Below are 25,686 nucleotides of genomic sequence, written 5' to 3' on the forward strand. Positions count from 1 at the left end.
AAAAGTGGAAGTTCATTTTATTCTTCATCAACATAAACCTGTGAACAAAAAGTCAAATATTAGGAATGGGAGAAATTAAAATGTCAATAATAGTTTTAATTGATGCATGTTACATTCAATACCCATTGTGAGCCTCCCACACAAAATTGCATACACACAGAACTTTTCGCGCCATCTCATGATGAGGAATGCAACAGACAACTTGTAAATGCCTTACACTATCATATATTTACATATCATCCTCCGCTTCTGTACATGGCAAATCCTTAAATATGATCAAACATCAAAGGAGTAACATAGGATACACTGTATGACTGATTGTATGTAGTTTCTTTGAAGCATATTTAATGTACTTTTTCCTTCCAAAAAAAGGCATGTGCATAAAGCACCATCATAAAAAGTGAGTCACACGATTAGACATGATAGGTTAAAAACGCCACAATGCCTCTTCTTCATTCATATTTTCACAAGATAAAACTCTTCCTTCAGCAGGGTTTTCTTTCAAAATGCACAAAAGTACAAAAAGACAAGTAAGGTAACCAAAGGGAATAGAAAATAAACATAAAATGTGCTCAGTGCATTAAGACTTTCCAAATATAACAAAAGAAACTAGAGGTGTTTGCCCTGTTCCATCTCTGTGATAAATAAATTCACATTGTTACAGGCAGACAGTGAGAGGGCTTGAATCCAAAACCAAAGTACAGTGAATAAACAAAAGTGAAAGAAAATTGTGAAAGTTACTAAAAGATTTGTGAAGGCAAAACTGCACATTTCTATTATCCAAACTGAATATAACAGAAAAGTGAAATATTCTCTTTCTGGGTTTAGAATTTAAAAAAAATATACAGATATACTCAGCCAAAATGGAAGTTAGCTACATTGGAGTATTTTGGCCTTTGAATTCATCACCATAGATTTGTTTGGAGAAGCAAGACACTTTAAACTGTGCTATGGTATCTGTTTGGTATTGGCAGATTCAAAACCTACAATGTCTTTTTGATCATTTCATAATAGCCCTGCAAACATCAAGTGCAAATTGCAGGAGCTCTGTAAATGCTTTCATGATCAGTGAACTCCAATGTTACAAAGCCCTAAAGAGTGAACCAGTTCTAGTGTTACTTGACAGTGAAAATAGAAAATGTTCTTAATGTTTTTTATCTTGAGATTCCTATTTGTTTAAAGTGACAGAATTCATCTTCATATGCCACGTATGGGCTGCTCAGGAGTCACTGTGACTTCTTGTGGTGTCAATAATTTGACTGACTGAACAAGCATACATGTGGTCGCATACACACACACACACGCACGCACAAACACACAGTGTAGCTTTTATGAGATGGGATGACTGCTCAGGTGTCACAAATGACATCCATGTATAGTAAAACAACACAGGAGTCCTATAAATCATCTGAAAAATCAAAAAAATAGAAACAGCACTATTTGTGTGCTCAGTCAGCTGCTGCGATGGACAAAATGTGTGTGTGCACTAGGAAGACTTTAGCAGGTGTTTGGGTGTAGATGACAATTTGTTGTAAAGTTAGATTATGGGTTAATGCCGTCGATCATTTCTCTGTACTCTTGAAGCCGCCTGCCTTAAAAGCAGCAGTGACGTATGTTACAAAACATTTTTTTAATGATGCTTGCATGTTTTATCCCCTTGGCAAAAATCCAACCGTGGATCTGTTAGATTAAAACAAAAACAGATATGCAGATCTGGATTTTGGACACAACTTTGTATTACCAAACCATCATGAAATGCACTCATGTCACAGGGTTTTTTAAAAGGACAAACTGTTTATAATTTCAAAAAGGCCAACAGTGTAACTATTGTATTGCAGTTAAAGACAAGCAGAAAGTCTTTTGCCACAAAGCGTGAACCTAAATGAGGAGAGACAGTCACTGTTGAACTTCAGCCATTTGATTCTTCAGTGAGCGGCTGCGACATAGAAATTTAGCTTCTTCCACCTTGGCATGGTTTTTTGACGCTTTGCTCTCGGAGTCAAAGGCAGACAGTGTTGATATATGTATTCATATAAATAACAAAATAGTACAGTATAAATATAAAGATTCTGTGTGTGTGTGTGTGTGTTTGTGTGTGTGTGTATGCACGCACAGTTGAAAATGGTGTATGAGAGTATAGCATAAGAGTGTGTGTGTGTGTGTGTGTGTGTGTGTGTGTGTGTGTGTGTGTGTGTGTTTGTGTGTTGTTGTGTGCGCTTGTGAGCCAGTGTTAGGACAGAACCAGGGAGGTTAGAGGTGAGGCTTTCCTTCCCCCACCTCGTGGAAGAGCGAGGTGTAAAACTCGGGCTCCAGTTGCTTGTTGCGGTAACGCTGGACAATCTCAGTTATTTTCTGCTTCCGCCTCACGTGAGGCGGGTTGTACAAGTCACTTTCCAGGCGCTTCCGTCGGCACACGTTGATGACTGTTTGACGCACGAGAAACCCTGGGAGGAGGAGGCAAACACATGAGCTCGTCAGGCAAAAGTAGTCAAACAGTGACAGTTTTATAAGACTGTGTGTAAATGAGTTTCATGAAATGACTGAATTCTACTGCCGCTGATAATACTGCGGCAATAGCAATCAATATTAATACAATAATACTGTGGCAAAAGGATTAAGAAGCGAGCTTGTGACCACAAATTTGCCAGGTCAAACCCCAGACCAGCAGGATAAATCTGGGTGGGGAAAGTGAAAAAACAGCGCCTGCCCCTGCCTCATTACCACGACTGAGGTGCCCTTGATTAAGGCCCTTGACCCCAACTGCTCAGTGGTAGACAGATCACACTGTGGTTGTACTGGGCAGCTTCCAGATATGAATATATAACTATGTGAATGTGATCAGGGCTTGCTCTCAGCATAACAGCACAGCACATTCTAACAAGATAAAGGTAGTGAGAGTGAAAATTAGGAAGGTGAGGAGATTCCAACATTAACTTTCATTAAACCACAGCAACTGTCTAAGATAGTTTCCAACTATGTCATCTGCTGACTAAGAACTGTCACTGAACTCAGTATGTTTGTTTTTTAAAGTAATTTTATGTATGAGCATAAACCTTACTAGCTAAATGATCTGATGAGATAAAGTAATTATTTCTGTCATGTTTCCTGTGTCTTTAAACAAAATGCCAATCATAAAAATAATATGCTTTGTGTATATTATTCCAGGAAGCTCATCAATGAACCCAACAGATTTCCCATGGAGACCCTGGGATACATTAGGACTTGATGCCTCACTTCTTTCTGATGAGGAGAAAAGGAAAAGTGCGGTAAGGAGGGTTAAACAAAGACATAGAGATCCATATGAGCTATTACCAAGTGCTCTGCGGCTGACCACCATGCCGTCCACCAGGGGAATCACCATGCCAAATTTTCCCACAGCTCCATGCAGCCGGATCCTGAAGAGACCCGTCTTCAGAGGGTGGATGAAGATCAGAGGAACGTCCTTCTCTAGTAACCCTGACCTGCAGCAAGAACAACAGAGTGTACATGTACCATGGTATGTTTGTAGTAAATACTAAAAAGATATGTTCAGTTGTTTATATTTTTCTCAGGAAAAATGTGGACAAAGGACTTGATACTGGTGCTTTACACATGTCGTACAATAAAACAAAAGTAGACAGCTGTACAACGCGGCTTGTTATTATGTTTTTGAGTTTCTGCAATGTCAGCAGCTGATGTTGCTAAGCGTACAATGCTGATTTCTGATAGTGAAAATGAAAATGAATACAAAGAAGACAAGTCGAGTTGATTCATTTAGTTCACGTGACTTGAATCAAGTGTTATGTTATTTTAGAGTTATCTTGATGGTTTATTTTGAGGTTTATTTAAAAAAATAATTTAATTTAAACCCCATACATAGGCTTGATTAGACATGGGATTAAATACATGCCCCCCCCTCTTAAAATAAACTTGTTTATTTTGATTACATTACAGTGCATTTATGTTTCTGGTAAAATAATACCACTATCAATGGACAGGACGTCTTAAAAAACCTTACAGTGACGGTATCAATAAATAGATAAATAATTAAAACGGGTCTAATGATTACTAATAACAAAAGTTCTTATCAGTCAGGAATGGGCATGGTTTTAAATATTAACAGCTGTTTAGAGACTGAAGCCTAATTCTCCTTTACAATAATTCACCTCATGTTTACAATCACGTAGGCAAACTAAACTAAACTATGCAATAATTAAGATGAGTATATATGATGGAATAGAGGCATGTGAATGTTACAGAGGCTACCAAATTCCGGCTTTAACTGACACATTTTTTTGTCTCAGGAGGGGGCAAGTCCCCCTACCTGGCTATTTTTTTCCACTGGCTAGATACTCTATATCCTTGTGGAAAGCCCTGTTCAGGGACACCTTGTGACCCCACTGGTGTTTAGTGTAAATACCAGTAGGTTTTCACTTCACATGAAACAATTATGTATGCAGAGAAAACGTGTCTATGCCTGATGTTTAGCAGTAAAGGAGAAGTCCATTTAGCAGTCTTCACACATCACCTACCCATTATCTTTCAAAGGACCTGGACACTCAACAAATGAACAGTTGCAACTTGTGAAACCAACAGTTGTCACAACAGGATCAGACTACAAAGAGCTCTCAATGGTAGCATTGTTATTTTGGTTGACTGCAACCCATTTAAATCAATTTGAGGGGTTGTGGTCTGTGGCCTCAGTGAGTGTCACTTTATCCATAATCTTTACAATGAAGCTGCTGGTGAAGAGGACCAACATACAGTATCAGTCAAACATCTGGACACATCTTCCCATTCACTTCAATGATAATGTTTTTTTCTAGACTGTTACTGTACATTTAAACCACCTTTCACAAAAAAAACTGCATATTCTTGTCATTTCACACCCTTGCCCTCGTCATAGCTTTGCCACAGTTCTTTTTCTGCTTTTGCACACATTGCATGTTGTACTTCCTGTTTTGCACTGTGTTATTCTTGCAGTGGTTGTTGTCCTACATGCCAGAGCACATGTTGTTTTGCAGCTGTACGCCTTCATCGAATGTTTTTTTGTTTTGCATTTTTGCATTAGACCAAAACCAAACTTGTGAACAATATGTTCTATAATCGTAGCAAACTGTTTTGGGTGTCAACTGCTTTAGTACCTGCAGGAAGTGCTGTTGCTCATGCTCGCTTCCAAACCTGTGCTGGTTTCCGCCAACAGATCAGACAACGGGAAGTTCTCTGAAAACACACACAATGACAATTTGGTCACACACTTCATAAACATCCACCTTTTAAATGCCACAGAGGTTGAGTATTTGGCACTAAGATTTTGTGTGGAGTAACTTATTGAATGAAGTTGCTGAATGCTTCACCGCAAGTGGTCTTAAACTACATAAAACCAGCAGAGATATTACCTCAGAGGATATTAGGCAGAATAAGGAGCATGCCTACCAATATCATCAAAGCGCTCCACCCAGACTACAAACACTTTCGTCTCAGGTCCCAGTGCTGGGAAAGACTTTCCAGTCGATGACCTCTTTGTCTTCACCAAAGGACTCAGCTGCAGTAAATAGCACAATATTCAGTGAGTGTAAACAAACACTACAAAACCAAATTAGAAATCTTAGTCAGCGCTGTCAAGCTGTTCAGATAAGCTCACATAAGCCAGACTTTACCTTTTTGGCAGACTCCAGGTTTTCTGAATGGTTGGGGAATAGCTCCAGTGTGAGATTGGGTTGTTTGAGTGAAGCAGGCACGGGCTCTGTGTTTGTGTCTGCTTCCACTGTGGAGTCACTGTGCACTGATGACTCCTCTGTGAAATAACAAAGAGCATATGGCAGCTCTGTAAACACTTAATCCCTCCCTTAGTTTTTATCATAGACACTAATCATCAATTCACAGTAGAAGTTAATACTGACCAGAATTTTCTGTCAAAGACGGAACAACGAAGGCAATCTCTGTCAGAGCATCAGCGTAGTACAAAACTTTCTTCTCCCCGTTGAACACTGAACCGCCTGTGTCCTCGGGAGTAGAAGCTTCCTCTACAGAAGCAAATAATCAAATATTCAATATACATGCCATGAATAGTTAACATTTGAATAAACTAGAGTTGATGTTGAAGTGATGTGTCCAGTCTTCCTCATTGTAATGCAGTAGATAACTCCGTAGCTCACCAGTCTGTTGTATGTCGTTGTCAGAGCAGGAGTTGAGGGACCAGCTGGTGTCTAGGTGCCCCGTCCACCCTGGGTGGCGTCCTACGTCCACAGGCCAGCCCAAGGACAGCAGGAACTCCAAAAAGTGGGGCTGGACACTGGATGATGACTCCACATTCCTCAGGATCTGATTACCACACACACACACAAGAACAGATCCATTCATAATCAGATATTCTTATGGGCATATTTTGACAAAAAGAAAGAAAAGATCAACACGTGTGCATTCCCCAGTTAAATTCAAGCCCAAATAATCATTTTACTGTATACATTATTATATTATACAGACTCTATGGGGTTCTGCTGCAACCAATCAGCCTGAGTTCCCTCACCTCGTGGCTGGTTTTCTGTCCAGCCCTCACGTAGAAAATAAAGACAGTGTCAAATGGTCGGCAGGGAAGCAGGTCCAGGTAGCTCATGTCGTCAAAAAACCCTGGCAAGGACGACTCCAAGCCAATCAGATGAGGAGGTAGACGGCTGTTATTGGGCTCCTATAGATAATAAATGCATCAACATATATTCTGAATTAACTGTATTAACAATAACAGTAATTTAAAAAGTTAAGTTAAATTTTAGCCAACCACAACATCTTCTTACTGGCCATCACACAAATTATGTTAACCAACCTTGAGCGCCTCCAGAGACAGAAAACCAAAGTGGGAGAGGAAGAGACGGGCTGTTTGGAACTCTTGCGAGGGTGGAGGGGGTTTACAGTCTGTCTGGGGGTCAGGGAAAGACTTGGACTTCCAGATCTCCTCGCTGTGGCGCTCTAAGGTGCCCTCATAATCGATCTGCTTCGTCATCAGTATTCGAAGCTTGTCGTGTTGAACTTCCAGCTGAAAAGGAAGGGGAAATGACATGTTTAAGACGATTATAAGCCAATTTTATGATGAATGGCACACGACTGTATACATTCACTCCCACAGTCCCAGTACTGAGGTATTAACTCCCAAAGTTGGTGTATTAAGGGGATGTGAAGACTAGTTACCAAGTTATTAGCTAAACCTGAGCACTCTAATCCAATCCAGTACAAAAGCCCAGATCAACAGATCCAGTCTTTTTGAAGGTTTCAATACTCACTTGGTTACACAATGTGTTGCAATTTTTACCACAGAGGCTGTAATTGTTTGCAAGGCTACTGGATTGGATTGTGAAACCCCACAAAACTATGAGTGTATTTGCCACCAAACCAGATGATTTGACCCTTTTCTCCAACACACAGCCCAAGTGGCATTTCATCTCTGCAACAACTCACTTGTGGGAAATTACTCATCAGTGTATTTGTAGCTCTCGAATCATCCTGCCAGCCCAAACAACACACCTGAGTTTGTATAATAACAAATGATATGAGTTATTCATTTACCACGTGGCTCTATTTCAGCCATGATAATGGATAATCTTGTTGTAGCTGATGTCTGTGTTTCAGTAACTTAAACTAAATGTAATTAAGCCATAATGTGGATAAAATATCAATGACAGGGTTCAAACACAAGTATTTCTCTCACCTCTTTACTGACAATGTCATCCAGGTCAGGAATGCTGACGTCAGCTTTGACAAGTGGGATCTTGTCCACCTCTTCGGGGAAGGGCCTCTGCTTGACGTTGTACTTGATCCCTACATCATTGTTGGGTGCTGGACGGCCCTCAGGAACAAACACCTGCTGTGGGAGGAGAAAAGCAGACAGATGTTGAAATGTGTTTATCAGTAAGTAAAGTTTTAAAGAGGCACGACTATAGCGCAGTGATTTTGGTTTAATGCCTATCAAGCTGAAGTAATCTACAGTGTGATCTCACCCTCTGATTGGCCCGAGCTCCTCTGGGTTGGTGGAAGAGCTGCATGGTCCAGGCATGTCTTCCAGCCGTCCCTCTGATCAAAACTGTCACTGATGGACTGGGGTCTGTGAGGACAGAGATGATCTCATTTATGCAGAAATTGAATGGCATGTTGGTTATTAATTTTAATTTACCAGTGCTTGGTTCTTGGCAGGTGATACATTCTATAGTTGTACATCAAAAATGAACCAGGTAACACCTTAATCTCCCTCCTGAAACCTGTGTTAAGTCAAACAACAGATAATGAGCTACTCACTCTGCTCATTGCCAAGCGGTTGCTCCAGCATGGCGAGGATGACTGAATTGTCCAAGACAAAGTAGCGGAAGTTGCTGGCTCCTGTGGCACTGAGTCTGGCATATCGAATCAGGGTGTCTTCATTCAGCAGGCTGCAGGTGGAGGCGGGTCCGCTGGGCGAAGGGAAGGCCCCCAACACCTGCATGATACTGGGGAACACCACAGCGGCACATGTAAGAACATAAACATTAAGAAACTGGGTCAAGGTGTACAGAACATTTTACTCTCTAGTAGTCGCCTGCGTGCTGTTTGTGGGTTCAGCAGAAAAACTGGGGAAACTAGGTCACTGTAGCAGAAAAACAGAACACATACATAATTTAGATTTAGTCTAACTAAAATTTAAAAAAATACTTTTGAATTTCAAATGTATTATTTGAACTACTTTATTGTTGAAAAGAAGAAAAAAAAGATTTTTGGAGCTATACAGAATGCCTTTGGCTTTCACGCCTCTGGAGGGCGCTGTAACAGTAGCTAACAAGCAGACAGTTTCGTGTTAATGTGGTGATTTGACAGGATTGTGTTTTTCCTTTCAACTTTCAAAGTGTGGTCAGATGGTATTCAGTATTCATATAGCTAAAGAATTGAACTTAGATTATGCTCTGACACAGTTCATTAAAAACCAAACTAAAGACTCAAGCATTTACTTAAATGCACTCACTGTATTTGTACAGTATGTTTGTATTATTTGCACATTTCTGCTGTTTTTTTATGTAAAGCACTTTCAACTGCTTCTGTATGAAATGGTGCTATATAATTACATTTTAATTGAATTTTGTCAATTGGGTTTTGCCGTTTGGTTTTGCTGCTTGGATGTCACCCTGCCACCATGACACAGATAGGACAATGATGATGGTTACTGTTTGTATTACAAACTTTTTTGATTGTCTATATGCAAAGGAGCTCGCCTTCAACATACACAAATGCATACCAACAGCATGCTTTGTGTATAAAAAGTCAGGGGTCTGACAAAAATATAGCGATTTCCTATTAGTTAGTTTTTTCTTTAGAAGTGGTTCAAGACAAAGGAAAAGAGCAGTTTGAGGAATACTGCTTTGCATGTTGTTTTCTATGTTACATATTAACTATATCAACTAACTGCATAGCTGTTAGAGTTTATACTCTATAAACTTTGAAGTGTCTCACCAGGACAAAGTCGCCTCAGCAGCGTCCTTCACCCTCATTGAAGCCGGGTTGTGCTCCTTCTCCGCTTTATGTCGGACTTCTTGTTCCTGTCTGGACTTGCTGCCGGAGATTCCCAGCTCTACAATCTCCAACACCTCCACCAAACAATCCTGATACAAAAAAATGGAACAGGGGACAGAATCTCAGAGAATGAAATACTAACCCCCACCTTCTAATCTAACAGCATATCCAAGAATCTTAAATTCAAACTTTAAACTCACCTTCTCATCCAGCATGTCCGGGTGCTCTGTGAGCCACACACATAGAAACTGGAAGGCAGCTACAATCATGGAGTGAAGGTCTCTGGATTGAAGTGGAGCTGGACGGCTACACTGGTACACAATGTACCCACATATAGAGCTGACAGCACGTTTGCGGTCTGCAGAGTCGACCCCCACTTTCACCTGGTTGAGACATATGCAAAAAAACAGTGTATAAGCTACTATAAAATTCTTCATGTCATGCAGTTGAAAGTCTTTGGACCTCTTGTTGCCCTACTCTTCGGCATTATGTGTGATAATCAAGTGCCATACATTTACATAATATAGCTAATTACTGTCTGTTTTACTGAGGTGACTTTATTTGGAAGCTGACACATCTTATGGCAGTGTGTTGTTCAAACCAGGAAGAAAACTCTAGAAAATGGCTTAAACTTTAACAAAACCCAGCTGAATGCATAACTGCTTTTGTCCTCTCTGAGGCTAAACTGTCTCATTTGGGAAGGAGGCACAGGTTCAATTTGGTCTTCAGGTCATCTGAAGAACACAGTCTCAGCACCTGAGACCTTTTTGAGGATCCACACATTTAACTAAGGCACAGCTTTGGAGCATAAAATCTACTACTGATGGTTGAGACTTAGGTGGGTAACATGAGTAAACTACAATACAATTGTGAGGCCAGTTAGCAATGATTACTCATCGTTACACTGAATTTCTGTCGCATTTGAACATTGTTGCTTTACCTTGGCGAGCCCCGCCAGCAGCTCCAGGGCAGCCAGTGAGATGCTCATGTCTTGCCTCCACTGGGAGTTGAGCCTCTGGGTGACCAGGTGGATGCTGCGCACCAGCAGTCCTGCCGCCGTATCTGGAAGAGCTAGACCATATAACACCCCGAAATACCAAACACCGCAAAGAATAGAGCAAAGCAGGATAAAGGCGTCAAAGCGGCTGAAGAGATTTCTTAGTATTAAAAAAACATGCATTAGAAGAGATATTGAAATCAGCACGGCACACAATGTTGAGCAAAATACATTGAAGAATAGATAAGGCTGAGCGATTCTTTTCTCATCATTTCTACAAACAAACTTGTATATAATTGTCCAAAAGTGACTCCAAAATCAATGTACAAGTCTTTCTGATAAAAACCTATCACTTAATACACAGTAACACAAACCTTACTGTGATTAATATCTTGCGGGTTTTCCATGATGTACATAGATAAAATATCTCTGAAAGTAAGTTACTACTTCATGACTCTTTTTTTCTTGTTTGTTTAAATTACAGCAAAGAAAAAGTAAAGTAACTGCCAAGTTTCAGTCAAAGTGGCCTGTTTGGACAGTTCAGATTTGTTCCAGAGGAAAGTATTGCCCAGTGGAAGTAACAGAGGCTGAGGTAAAGAATGTCTGGACTACATCATGACGTGTGTAGATTTTCTTCTTCCTGTTGTGGTCCCAATTTATTCCTTCTTCTTTCTTCTTCGGTCCCATAACTGTTCTTGTTTAGTAATTAATCCTAATGCTGACTATCTTTCAGATTTTTCTACCTAAAGAACCTGAGGAAGTCTTACCAGACAATACACAAGGTGATACTTTAAAATGTTTTCAGTAATAATATTGAGGCTTTCTAAGCGTTTAATTTGAGAAATCAGGCATTTGATTTCCTGAATTTAAAAAAAAGAAGCTCTAAATCATGTTGAAATGGCTGCAGTGTATAAAACAACAGTTTCCAGTTTCCCGTCTGCTCTCAAGTATTGTGTTTCCTGTCCCGAGCTCGTAGTCTCACAACACAATGTAACAGAGCTACCATCTTGTCCCACAGGAACCAAACAGAACAAACCCCCCTCCCCATTTCCTGCTGAACAAAGTCGCCTATGAGCCAGCAGCAGTGTTCAGTGAAGATTTAAACTTGTGGGCAAATGACAGCAATTATATCAATTTATGTAAGTACTTTTTTAAAAAAAATCACATCGCAAAACATCGCTCAGCCCTGGAGAGGAAAAAGACAAACAGCACAGCATCACAGCAAATAACTGATATCACCTACAGAGACATTTTTACCCAACGCTTCTTAACTCTGCATACCACTTTAACCACGTTAGCTACGAAGAGCAAATGAGTTACATGTTTTATTTTGATGAGCAAGCAGCTACTTATCACATGAAGTTAATCTTGCAGCAACAACATGTCCAAAGCCGGCAGTGCTGTGTTGATTTACCAAACACAAAGATATTAGTGTACGTGGAGCAGCTGGGGTGTCTTACCGTAGTCTCGAAGCAGAGCCTGGGCAGGACGCTCAGAGTCCGGGCTGGTGGCCTCCATGCTGCCCCCGCTGCTGAAACTAATGCCGCTGTTTGTACGGCTGTGACTCTGACTCCTCACTGTCATGTGGCTCCCGTCTATACTCCCCTATCACCACAAAACACAGCAATCTTAATGTCCGGTCCGTCTCACTGCTTTTGGCATCATCACTTTTTTTTTTTAATCAGTAGGAAAAGCTGTGACTTGAGCCTTACTGTTTCAGTTTGTGCACCTATGGACTCCAACAGTGCAGAGTCTTGAACAATATTTAGCATTGCACCTGAGAGAGGGAAAAGATTAACAAAATTAATTATTTAAAAAGGACAAAGGTAATATTTGGAGGCAAAATAAATGAATAAAGAGGATGTGATGTAGATACCCAGGATGAGTTGTGTGTTGGTGGGGTCGGTCTCAGTCTGCAGGGCTCCGATCAGGACGTTGACGAGACGTAGCCTCAGGGACAGGAAAGACACGGGCTGGTCATGAGGCCACCCGTCCTCCTCATTGAACTTCCCCTCCAACAGAACCTAAAGCACAACATCAATATGGTTATGAGACAATTGAGTTCATACAGCAAACCCGGAGACCTTCAAAACCCTTAATTTATGCGGCACATTAGGAAGAAATCAAATGGTACTAATGCCAAAGCTGTTACCTCTGATTTGATGTTGCCAAAGTGATGCGGCAATGGCAGCATGGCGAGCAGGATGTTGATGGAGGCTCTCCTCAGGTCGGTGGGGTTTACATACATCTTGAATTTGGACAACTCCCTAGAAGACGGAGAAAAAGCAAATCTCATAGACGTCCAAGAAACTTTCGGCAATATCCTCAAAATTGACTTCTGAGAGAAAGAAAAGATTGAATTATATGGTAACTAATCTTCAACTTGTGTAAGATAAGTACCAGTCCTCACCTGTCTGGTACAATAGTCTCCAAGGCAGCTATGAAGTAGGGCACCACCACATTGATGCCCTTCAGGTCAGTACAGAAGAGAGAGGAAGAGTTGAGAATGATATAAGCCAAGACTGGTCTACAGATGAAATCGGAGATCTGGAGACCCTGAATCAGGACCATGTAAAACCTGCAGAGAAAGAGAAATAGCTGAATATTAGCTGAGAAAGCTAAAACTGCATGCCCACAGAACTGTCAGGCAATTAGAACTTTTCATCTAAAAAAAAAAAAAGACCTGACTACATTACCTGGACAGGTAAACAGGCAGAATCTCTTCTCCGGTTTTCTTGCTACAGAAGATACGGCAGAGAGTCCGCAGGCCTCCGCTCGCCCTGCCTCGTAGCTCTCGGGGAACTCGTTGGCATCAAACATGGGGTTCGACACCATGGAGTCGGTGGACATTTGTGAGCCCTTCCTTTTCAGCTCCAAACCTACTTGAGTGGTTATTGCTGTAGACAACGGAAAGAGACAAGAGAATGAAAGGACCCTGAATTGTAATGCGGTCATTAGTATTCATGCATGTATGAGAAACAGGCAAACATGTACCTACAATATGCACACTACAACAAAAAAAGTAAAACGTAGTAAAAGAATAAAAATAAATTGGAAAAACAAAAAGCACCATAAAGCAAACGTTTAATCGCTGTCAGAAGGAGATAGAACAAAGACTTTAATGACTGCAAACACACACTCACGTCATTTAAAAGCATTCAATAAATAAAAAAAGGAATTCTGACACAAAGAGTTTGCCATAAAAAAGTTCTTCCTGTCACGGGCAAAAAGCATGACCAGGTGTGGTGTGCTGGTAATAAAATGGGTCGTTTTCTGCTGCAAGGCCAAAAAGCAAAATCCCTGTGTCAGCTCCTCTCGCTGCTGCAATTATATGACTGTCACTCAAGGTACAGAACATTCACTTCATGCATTGAGGCACCAAACCAATAAAAAACAAAACTCAAGTGAACTGACGATACAAATGAAATTACAAGAAACAAAAACATTAATGCTGAACTTAAAGGGGGGGGGGGGGGAGTCTGGAGCTAAATAATAAGGATTAGTGTAACCCAAAGGAAAAGAAAAATGAGAACTCAAAGCAGGCGAGGGGGGGGGGGGGGGGGGGGTGGCGTTGTCACGAACTGGCAATGTTATGGTCGAGACAAGTGGTCAGTTGGTGAAACTCATTCCATCACCTTTGGAGGACGCTGAGAGAACGCTTGGTGGTGAACTTTTGAAATGACAAGGAGTGGGAACAGAAAACGATGGCAATAATGGCAATGATTCATGAGGAACTCAACCAAAATTAAAAAATAAAAAATAAAAAAAAGCAGGAAGATTGGTCAAGAAACGCAAATCAAGTGAGGAAAAAAAGCTGCCGTTCCTACTTACAAGATTTATAAGAAAGGAGAATTTGGATAAAAGAGGCTGCAAGATAACAGAAATAGTGGAGAGACACAAAATCAAAGCAGATCCAATATTTTTTGGATCAATTCATATCAGGCATGAATTGTGTGTTGTTGTTTTTTTTTTGTTCTCAATAGATGACCCACTACAACTCTTTAACATTAATCAGACATGGTAGACACGTGCAGGACACTACACCAAAAAAGAGAAAAATAAATGGAGAGCCAATGATGAGCCAAATTTCTTTTCAAATACTGAGTACTGTATGTATCGATAAAATGAGTGTATGAAGTCTTAAGCATATGGTTGTAGTCTATATGCAGTTTTATCCAGGTTTAAATAGTTGTTGGTAGATGTAAAATGGATTAGAATCAGATGAAAATCTCATACCAGGCCACTTCTAACCAAGCCCTCCACACACACAGAAAGGCCAAAGAAGTTTCAGAGAAAATGGTGAAAAAAAGGAAAGGATACCCCAACAACATACAGTCAAAAAATAACGGACACCAAAAAAACACAGATAACTCCACAAAAACGCATACTAATGAACAGCAACGAAACACCCCGCCTGCCCATGCATAAAATGGAAAGGCCGCTCATCGCTGTCGTCTCGCTTCTTACCGGTCATGCTGGGGTCTCGGCTGAGGCCGCTGTGGAGCTTACAGTGGACGAGAGCGGCGTCGAAAAGCCACTGGCCAAACAGGTTGAGGATGCTGTTGACCTTTGGCCGCGCCGGGGCCGGCAGGGGCCGAGACTCCCAACTGCTCTGGTTGGGGCTAGACAACAGGGTCGGGGAAGAGGAAGTTTGCTGCTGCTGTTGCTGCTGGGATGCTTTGGTTGGTTGACTACCACTGCCCTGCATGGGTGGAGAGGGATACAGGCATGATGTCTGATAAGCAAGCTGACAACATGACTAGAGTGACTAAGAGATATATAGACAAATAATGAAAAACAACAAAACATGTATCACAGAGCTACTTTCAAAACATATTGTTCATCATACTTTTATGCAACGCTCGGACTTACAGTTGAACTCTTGCTTGTGGTTTTGGTGACCACTGCATGTCGTTGCTTGCGGTGGTGAGGGGGCGTGGTGTTGGTGATGGAGGGGGGCGGGGACATGCTCATTCTGTTGACTGGGGTGGGCGGGGCGCTGTCAGCTCTGGGACGTGAGATGCCTGTTGAGAGAAAGGTGAAATGAGCCAGAGACTAAAGCAAGTGATTTTCCCTCATAGTGGCGGGGGTATGGGGAGGAAAGACTTCTGATTGGCTTCAACAAACAAGAAGCTGCTTTGGTTAAATACAATCATTCAAAGCCATTTACAAACGTTTAATGTCACGAGAGAGAGGAGACGGAACGGCTTGAGTCTGAGTTGATTATAGGCAATATTCATTTGTAGACATGCAAGACAATGGTTAGAAACAAAAATCACCAATGATTGATATCCGTTTATCTTGATTGGCTTTAAACACCCCACACAGGACACCCGCGCTGTTGACGATCTTTTAGTTTCATCTGAATGCAAGTCTGTGACGTAATATCTTGCTATTGCAAGACTAAACCCCCCCCCCCCCCCCAAATTGTTAATATCATCACCACCACTTCATCATATGCCCATCTTATCATACAATACGTCCGCTGATGTCTGTACCATGAGAGAGCAGCACTGGAGAAAATGTGAACACCCTCTCCCGTACATCTCTCTTTTCAACAGAGACACCTACAGTGTAAAGAGAAAAATACACACTGACATGTTTCTATTCAAATGTTGGAACAGGTGTAACTGACTGACATCCTACATCAGAACAACAACTGGAAAAAAGAGTAAAACCATTATAAAGAGTGACTGCTTGGAATTGCTGTGAATCCTTTAAAAGACTACATCGGCCTTCTTGCATATACTCCATATTTCTGTTGAGCTCTTTTTCCTACCCTCCAGCAGTGATTAGAATCCACTGAATTTACCACAGTACCAACATTAATGTACAATTTGCTTAAGATATAACATAATTAACAGTGTCTGCGCATCACTGTTGCATGTTATGTAAGGCAGGCTTTAAGACAATTGGGTAACTTTGCCACAAGTGAACGCCAATGGTATATTTGCTTAAAAATGCCAAAACCCTGCCTTGTTCTACCATCTTTATTCTGAAATAAAGACTGACCTCTTGATTACTAACTACAGCATCGTCTTACCCAAGAAGGCATCCACAAGGCAGCTGACGCCCCTCATGGCCCTGAAGAAGATCTGGGGTAGCTGTTTTAAACAAGGGTGCAGCACCATTTCGTGAGGGATACCGCTGGAGTTGAGAAACTGTTCCTGAAACTTTGGAGTCGTGCTCACGATGGCTGGGTTGCTCAGGTCTACTGGGTTGCTGGAAACAAACAGCAATAATTGACAGCTTTAAGGGAAAAAAAGAGTACAGATGCCACTGTAGCTTAAGTGAATAAAAACGAAGAGAAACAGTCATGATTCTGCCGTGGCTTAAAACGGAAACAGTTCTCTGACATTAAATGTTATCAGAACTGAGATGATAACAGATCTTTAATGTCTGCTGGCTCTACAGGACCAGCCACCTAATTAGTTTTAGGGAGGATTTTATTTGTATTCAGGAAATAGAATGCAAAGCTAAAGGAAATATTTGAAGGGAAGTGGATGACATGAACTACTTCAACTTCTCTGTTTCTTATAACACATGAACAAAAGAACCATCTGTGTCAGTTAGGGTTCGTTTAACAGGGAAAGAACATCTCTTTTCCAATTTAGTACAATAATAATGAGGGTTTATGTACCTGAGCATGTGGAGAAAGCGGTACCACGTCTGTGCCACACAGTCATTGTCCATCTCTAAAGGTATCAGGGTGGCATCCTCATCGGGAACTTTAAAAGGTGGGAAGGATGGTCCGTGGGTAAAGCGCAAAAGTCTGGATTGAAGGAGACAGACAGGCATAAGAGCAGATTATAACATAGATAAGACTTGAAAACCTCAACCAAAAAAAAACAACCAGAAAGTCACTTATTATTTGTCCTATAGTCACTGCACTAAATCCAAAACCACATGAAGCTGAGCTGATATCTTTCTAACCTAGAGGTCAGGGCACAGGCCACTCTGCTCCACTGCTCCACAACAGGAGGGTGATGTCTCCAGTTGGCCAGCATCTCTCTAGCTGTCTTCCAGTATGGTGGCGTGGGAAAGCAGCGGGCACATGCCAGCAGCCACACCTCGAACAGCACTGCCATCAGTTTCTCTGCCAGTTTCTCTGCCACCCCGACTGGAAAAAGAGGGACTGTTAAGGGAGATTGTGGCTGTTTGTAAGTATTAATAATAATTATGGAAATACATCAAAAGGAGTTGTAAAGGACAAGGTAGGGATTTACCTCCAACTGTGGGCGCGGCAAGTAATGTGTCATTGATGCGAAGCAGGAAGAGCAGCAGCACCTCCCAGGTTTCCCTCACCATGGAAACAGACTCTCGTGCCAGTTTCTGGACCGCAGTCAGAACCTGCTGGCAGAGCCTAATGTGGTTCAGACTGTGCTGTTCAGGCCTAGAGGGAGAGACAGGGTGTTTGAAATGAGGAAAAAAGGAATGACAGGAAAAAGGCATTTTAAGTGACATCAATTGTCAGAGATCTATGTAGCAGATATAATGTAAAAACAAACGTGTATAACATGCACCGAGTGATACATTAACATTCTAAAAACCACAGTTGAGAGATAAAGAGAGATCTGCCAACATGTCTGACATACCTTGGTACAAAGACATTGTAGAGATGTTTGAGGATGGTCTGGACGTACATATTGGGCTCCTTGACCACAGGCTGAGGCATAGAGTCCCTGGGCGACACCAGGGCCATCATCCAGTCTGTGTAGACATCTACACACAGCTTAACAGTGTCCCCCTCTAAGGGGAGGGTAAGGCCATAACACAGCACCTCCATGGTCCACTTCACCTAGGGGGCAAATCACTCTCATTAAATCATGTTAGAAAGAGTTACTGACTTGGCTTGTAGCATTTAGCTATGGAGCATATTGCGGCTGAGGAGTCCTGTATGCCACATCACATAGTAAGAATACTAGCTCTCAACACATATTTCAAATACAGTCATATTCTGTGAGTGCTGCCATTCTTTTGAGGCTTAAAGGTCTATTGTGTAGAATTTAGTGGCATCTAGCTGAACAGACTTCGCAGAGATGGAATATAATATTCATATGTACGTTTTTATTAGTGTATAATCCAATGAGAATGAGACCTTTATGTCTACACTGGGAGCAGATGGGGGTCCCCTCCTAAAGACCCCAACATGTCGCACAGCCATATTTCTTCAGTAGCCCAGAACAGACAAACCAAACACTGGCTCTAAAGAGGGCCTGTCACATTTTTTCCCCCAAGTTTCGCAGCCATTGTACATTCTCCTGCATGCTTGGAATGGAAGGGACAGGGGTGACCTAATAGTAAGATAAACTGCTGCATAGTTTACCAACAGTAAGCCTACATTAAGATTAGTAAAGTTATTAAAATACTTGACCTAAATAATAACCTGACGTGCCAAATGGTTTGTTACACAGAACCACCTGAGAAGTCATCCTTCGCAACTGTTTAGAAAAGGGCGGGCCCTTTGTGATTGGATGAATCATCTGTCTATCACCGCCTTACCTTGCAAGGCAGCTGGATTCAGGAAGTGGAGAGATAACGGTATCATGTGATCTCTTCAATTCAGCTGCTTTGTAAGGTAAACTAAATAATTTCCTAAATCAATATTTTCTGAATTTGATGGTATTCTTTTATATTTTGTGTGTCATCCTTGAAGAGGGGAGAGTAAGTGTGGCTCAGCAGTGACAGAGAGGTTAATCTTGTTTTATCCTCATTATGAAGTGAAGATCAAATCAGCAGCAGCATTTCGGATGCTCGGTGCAGCTGATAAATATTGCTGAAATATTTTAATCCCAACACTGCTCCTCACACATCACTTGCTAATGCATGCTGTCATATCATTAATTGAAACTGTTGGCTTGCTGTGAGCTCTGCGGTTCACTTGCTCGTAACAGTGTGCGTGTTAGCAGCTTAGACTGTATGGTGAGAAGATGTTCCTGCATTTTATCAGAGTGCAAGGGAGACTTTTTTACTGCTGGTACAGAGCAAACATTGAATCAGACTCATTCATGATCTTATAAACAGCTCAGGACATCCCTGTTTAACACACTAAAATTGTTTATCATTGAATATATAGCTTGTACTTCAGAGGCTTTCAGGCATGAAATAGCCACCTACAAAGTATTTTCCTTGAATTTTTGCTGAATCCACGCAAAATGTGTGGAGAAAATAAAAACACACACACAGGCACGTAAACCATGTTCATTTTTGTTAACATGGTTCCAGAGAAGGGAAGGGGGGGCCTGCAAAAAGTGTTGTGCCCCTGGCATATGACTCCCACAGAGATGGAAGGAGCTATCTCTGTAGCACTTCATCAGTAAGGCATTTATTTGCCAGAGAGGCTACATGAAAAATAATTGTGAGTAAAAGACATATTACAGCTTGTATGGGTTGTTCCTAATGGCACCTAATTGGACTTGGAGAGCATGAGAAAAAAGAACTCTTATCTCATGACATCGAAGATAAAACTTCAATGCCATAATTTTAATGGCAGGACCTGAGAAACTGGACACAATTAAGGAAATCATGAACTAAGCCAGAGGTCCTTTAAGAAATCTTGCTCCTGGCCTAGCTGAAAAATGATTTATAGAAAAGCTAATGTGCTGATCTACAAGGAAGAAGAGAAGAAAATTATTTTAGGCACATAACCAGTAATGGCATACCAACGAAGACTTATAGTTGCAGTTATAATTGTGCATCAATAAAGTACTGAAAAACATGATCTGAAAATGTTTTTTAATTTGATATTTTAAGGTTTTTATAGATAATTGCAAATATTCCTTAAATATATATGGCACTTGGGACAACACCAGTGATGTAGGAGGCTGTTCATTTAAGTTGATTACTGCATCATAGCATTTCCAGGGATGCAAACTCATCGGGGTGAAAAACATGACTAAGATGCAAACCCTCTAGGGGGGGTCCAGGCCTATGCATCACACAAAAAAATAACACAACATGCACAACAACTGACAAATTAAAAGGGAAACGCAGCTTATTGTTTAAAGAGAGAGAGGGGGGGGTTTCAAATCAGTCATCCTGAGTCTATTCTTCATGCCACAGTCCAACAACATAACTACACACTAAGGGCCAAATCTAAAATGCATTAACCTTAAACTGAAAAGAAGAAGAAAGAAACCAGAAGTTTCAATGTTATCAAACACTAAACAGAGAGACTGAACTAGCCAAATATCTGACCACTCCTGAAACCAAACAAAGAAAATCTGTAACAAAATACAGACTTGCGGACCATAGTGTTGACATAGATAAAAGGAAGTCATTGAAAAACCTGGCTAACCAGAGACTGTGTCATCATTGTGATCTCTTAGAAATAGACACTGCAATGCACTTCCTTCTTTTATGTCCAAATATGAAAAGATAAGGGAAACAAATGACCCTAAATCTGCAGAAATATTCCCACATATAACACCCCTTCAGAAACACACAACACTACTAATCATTTTGGGAAAGAATGAGAGGTGCTTATAGCAAACTATGTAACAGCATGCTAAAGCCTCACAGAGTGGGAATAGACTAAAATCTTGTAAAAATGATACTTCATAAACTTTTTCAAAAAACATAAACATGTTTCAAATGTAGTGATTTGACTGTGTCTACCTCTGATGACTTATATCAGACTACATTAGGCTTGGGTGATTGGACGAATATATCGGCTATGGGCTGAGACCTCAATCGGTTGTTTTTTGACAATCTCAATCTCACTCCTAAACAAAGAACAGAGAAATATGTGGCTGCTGAGTCTCCCACGTTTATTCAGCCCACTCAAACCCTCGGATCTACATGAATCTCACTAATTACCATTTTTCGATTCAAAACTTCAATTTTCAATGAAAGGTGACAAGTTTGCCTCCCTGCAAATCATTGAGAAAAATAAAAAAAGATTCTTGTTCCATTCAAACACAGTATGTTCATATCTTAACCTGATATGATCATTTTTTGCAACCCTGTTGTATTGCCTCCCTTTTATTTTAATTAAGTAGGATGGCTACATGCAAAGAATATGTTGACATTGTTTTTTTATATACATTTTTCCAATCAAACGGTGAGCAATTTGTCAAGTATGTTCACATAACACAATGGCCGTGCCACCTAATAGTGCACTTTACACTGACACTGAGCTCTTGTGACTGGTGTTGCCTGAAATATACTTTACAATGGATCACTGGTGCCAAGCCCCTTCATGTGTGAGCAGGTTTTGAAGGTGACAGGCTCTCAAAAGCCTTAGATGGAGCTAGCACCTTGGCAGACTACCAAGCTATTAAACTTTGAGACTGTGTAACACCAGCGTAGAACACTTTCTCACCTCCTTATCTGTCTTGAGGATGTTCTCTGTGGCGACAGGGCTCACAGCTGTGCCCAGAGGTTTGACCACAGCATTTGCCACCTCTGTCCCCACGCTGGTGGGATAGGTGTGCAGAACGCTGAGGTGGCCCTGGTCACTCTGCACGACCAGCTGCAGTGAGCGCCACTCGGAGTACATGCTGTTGATGTGTACTGCACTCTACTCACACCTCCTGCCTCCACCTGCAGACACACACATTCAAAAGTCAACTTAATATGACAAATTAGGAAAGCAATGAAATGCTACTAAGGTAGAACATCAAGCACCAACCCAGCTATGTCCCTAAGAAGAATGCTTCCTGCCCAATCTGATACAGGCTTCCCACACATTTTTACCAATGAATTTTCAAAACATTTCCATAACTATTCCATAATATTTTACCCCATTTCCATTTTTTTATTTAAGTAGTTTAACAAAGGTGGGCAGGAAGATTTTGCAAGTACATCCAGAGGAAGCGTTTGGCCCCAGATCACATATTAGAAGATATTAAAAAGCTAAATATAGAAATTGATGATTTGTATATTCATATTAAATAAATCTACTGATTTTTGACATGTTAAAAGTGGGAGGTCCATGTTCATGCAGCCTATTTTATATCCATTATCTTTGATATCAGAGCAGGTCATCCCTAATTCATAACTTTTCCAAAACATTCACCTAATTCCAAACCATTTCAAGGCCTGGAAAAGTTTTTCTAATTTCATAACTTTTCCAGGAATTTCATGACCGTGGGAACCCTGCTGATAACAGAGCCACACCTCTTACAAGTAAGAACTTCTTTTGGTCCATGATAACTCAAACTCGAAATTGTTTATGTGGTTGACTTTCTCCTTACACAGTGACTTTCAGGGGAAGGAGAAAGCAGGACTAAAACGCATAGCAACGACTAAAGATTAAATCAACGCTAACATATTACAGCTACTGTCATTTGGTGCACTGAATGCATGGCAAAATAAATAATATATCAAACCCTTTGAACGAGTGTAAAGTCGTGTTAGCTGATGTGTAGTTTGACAGTAAACAAGGACCAGATTTGTAATATGTTGGCACTAACACTGCGACCTCTCCTAACAGAGCGCACAAAGTCACACAGGAAACGTTATTATACGATGAATACTAGCTGGTTTATATGCTCCTTAAGCTTAAACCAAGTCAGGGAATGGAGCAAACCAAGAATTTACATTTTAACAAGACGAAAGATTCCAACCAGGAAACGGATCTGCAAATGGTTAGCTTGCTAACGTTAGCTAGCACTGACATCAAAACATCTTCCTCCTTTTGCAGATGGCATTCGGTGAAGTTAGCTGCTTGCTGGCTTCTCTGTTATGCAATTGTCTCTGGATAAGACAAGATAGTGTCCTCAAAGAAAAAACTATGGTTAGGTGAGCTAACGTGTCAGTTATCTCAAACTACGCCGCTAGCTTAGCTTAGCTGCTGCTCGCTGCGCTAGCCTGTTCGTTGACATTAGCAAAGCTGGCTGTCATTTGGGTGTTAGCTACCTAACTTAGCAAAGAAGCTAACGTTTGCTCGCATGCTGAGGAACCAGAGAAGGTTTTTTCATTTACCTGGACCAACTGGAAATGTTGTCATAACAGACCTCTGAAACTTGCAGTTTGTGCTTTTCTGTATATCCTGGGCTAGACCATAACATCCTCCATCTTCGCAATGTCAAGGCTCGGATATTACAGCCTGACGAGCTAACGGGAAACAGGCTCTGTGGATTGATGCCCCCAAATGTCTGCTACAGGAACTGCACCAGACCTGATCCTGGTGCTCCAAGTCAGAAACAACAACATGGGGTATGTCACGAAGTACAGCATGGGAAGATGGGTTTTGTTTAGCTGTACAATTCAGTGAAAAAAGACAAATATGAAATATGAAAAATATGAGCGTCCCAGATTTCAGCCTGAACTGTCTCACACTAGGAAATGCACATAAACTGGGACAATTTGGCACAGGGAACACTTTCATATTTGCCATTTCCTCTCCAAGTCTGATATCTATATTCTCTTTTCTGATATGATTGGAAGACACCATTGGGGTATCATAATGGTATTGGGTGCAATATAATAGATGTGCCTTGTACTAAAATGTATTGCCGATGTGCCAATTGAAGAAAATGTCCCACATTACTTTAACTCATCCTAAAATAACAACAGATGAAACAAACACTAAACAGGATTATGGTAACCTGATCCAGTTAAGATTAAATTATGAGATGGAAGTAGCTTCCAAATTGATATTATGTGAACATGGTCTCCTGTAGGAATCTGAACCAGAAGCCTTCAATTCAATGTGGTATCCTTTTTTTCCTTTAGATATACTTCTGTGTTCTCTAACATGATAACCACATTCAGGCCATCTGTTACTCCAACCTTTACTTCACTGCGTAGCTTGGGTGATGGAGATGATGACACTGTTGTAAAACAGCTCACCTGTAAATGGGCCCTTTTCACAGAAGACATATTGACAAAGGAGTGCTGTATGAGGGGGAAAGTTAGGACAAATCTAAGGGCCTGTGACTAACAGAAGCCCTAAAAATTATTAGAACATTAGATTTTTTTTCAATATTAAATGATCAAACTATCATATTTAATAGATTTTTTAATTATAATGTACAAGTAAAACAAGTTTCTTTTTATTTTCTCACTCAGTTTTTCACAAACAAAGGTGAGTGTATTCTATAAGTGGTGGAAATTAACCCATTAGCTCAGTCCATGGTGAAATAGGTTGCTTTTGCTCCCCTAACATTAGTTACTTATAATGTTGTCACAGTCGTCTTTTATCTGACATTTAATCAATACAAATGCAAACTTTTTGCAGGTTTAACAGACACAGCTTCAGGCTCAGCAGTCCTGCCCCCCAGCATCACTGAACCAGCCCTATTCCCAACCGAAGAATTACGGTGAGCAGCACTGTGTTGAATTACATCGTCAGTTTGCATAATTGCAGGGGATCCATCGGAATTTCTTTTTTCAATGTTCATTACGTGAAACAAAAACAGTCTATAGTCTGCATTGAATGCTGAGTTTGAAGGTTTGAGTGACAGCCAATGTTACAATAACACCTTCGAGACATATGGTCCTAGGTACTACTATATGTCCATGGCTTTGATGGAGACCGAAATATGATCTTTTACTGATATCTAGTGGTGCTGATATGCAACTGCTGGCAATTCTTTTTGTTTAAAAAACATATCTGACACAAATTATTATTAAAAGTAGAGTATCTTATATTTCTGGGGGGATCTTTAAACACTAACCATGTATGTTTTCTGGTGATTAGCAGGACATAAATTCACAATGGTTTTTCCACCATCGTGGACAATAAAGTTGTATTTGATTCTATTCTATTCTATTCTAACCCATAATCCTTAAAATTACATCATTAAACCAATCAGTCAATGTATATTGGAGTTTCCCCCACCAGTGCCTGTATTGTATAGTCAAAGTTGTATACTATCATTGTTAAAAACCTAATCAAACAGCATACGAGTATACTAAACAGTATAGTGATTAATAAATAGTGATATGAGAAACTAATGTCAACCTAAACTGCTGACGCTGCAGTGCTGAGCTGAGGGAATTCACTAGCAGCATGATGAGTTGAGGTGATGATTAGGCCTGAGGTAATATATGCATAGCTTTCAGGGTGTTTGTTAAGGATTGCTTTGGGGTTGGGTGATAAAACAATAAATACCATGATACAATAAAGATCTGTTTACCTCCAGAGATTTTACTGTACTGTTTAGGTAGCTGTCCCATTAATTTCTCTGGTTGTATAAGGACATGCCAGACAATGCTGCAAAACTATGAATAGG

General features: G+C 40.7%; 1 protein-coding gene across 1 annotated transcript; it reads right to left on the reverse strand.

Annotated features, from left to right (window-relative positions):
- ralgapb (Ral GTPase activating protein non-catalytic subunit beta) lies at positions 1-23,570 on the reverse strand. Its single transcript, XM_062427993.1, is given in 31 exon segments — positions 1-2,444; positions 3,313-3,461; positions 5,124-5,202; positions 5,416-5,524; positions 5,640-5,776; positions 5,883-6,005; positions 6,138-6,303; positions 6,509-6,667; positions 6,803-7,012; positions 7,682-7,834; positions 7,971-8,074; positions 8,266-8,453; positions 9,448-9,596; positions 9,708-9,890; positions 10,448-10,569; positions 11,965-12,109; positions 12,217-12,281; positions 12,381-12,528; positions 12,657-12,771; positions 12,915-13,082; positions 13,201-13,264; positions 13,267-13,401; positions 14,972-15,206; positions 15,377-15,528; positions 16,548-16,726; positions 17,145-17,276; positions 17,438-17,624; positions 17,731-17,897; positions 18,100-18,302; positions 21,828-22,048; positions 23,432-23,570. Coding segments are annotated over 30 exon segments (4,497 nt in total). The 5' UTR covers positions 22,005-22,048; positions 23,432-23,570; the 3' UTR covers positions 1-2,250.
- Between the last annotated feature and the right edge of the window lie 2,116 nt (positions 23,571-25,686).

This window comes from Scomber scombrus, chromosome 10, assembly GCF_963691925.1.
Source record: "Scomber scombrus chromosome 10, fScoSco1.1, whole genome shotgun sequence".
NCBI classification, from domain to species: Eukaryota; Metazoa; Chordata; class Actinopteri; order Scombriformes; family Scombridae; genus Scomber; species Scomber scombrus.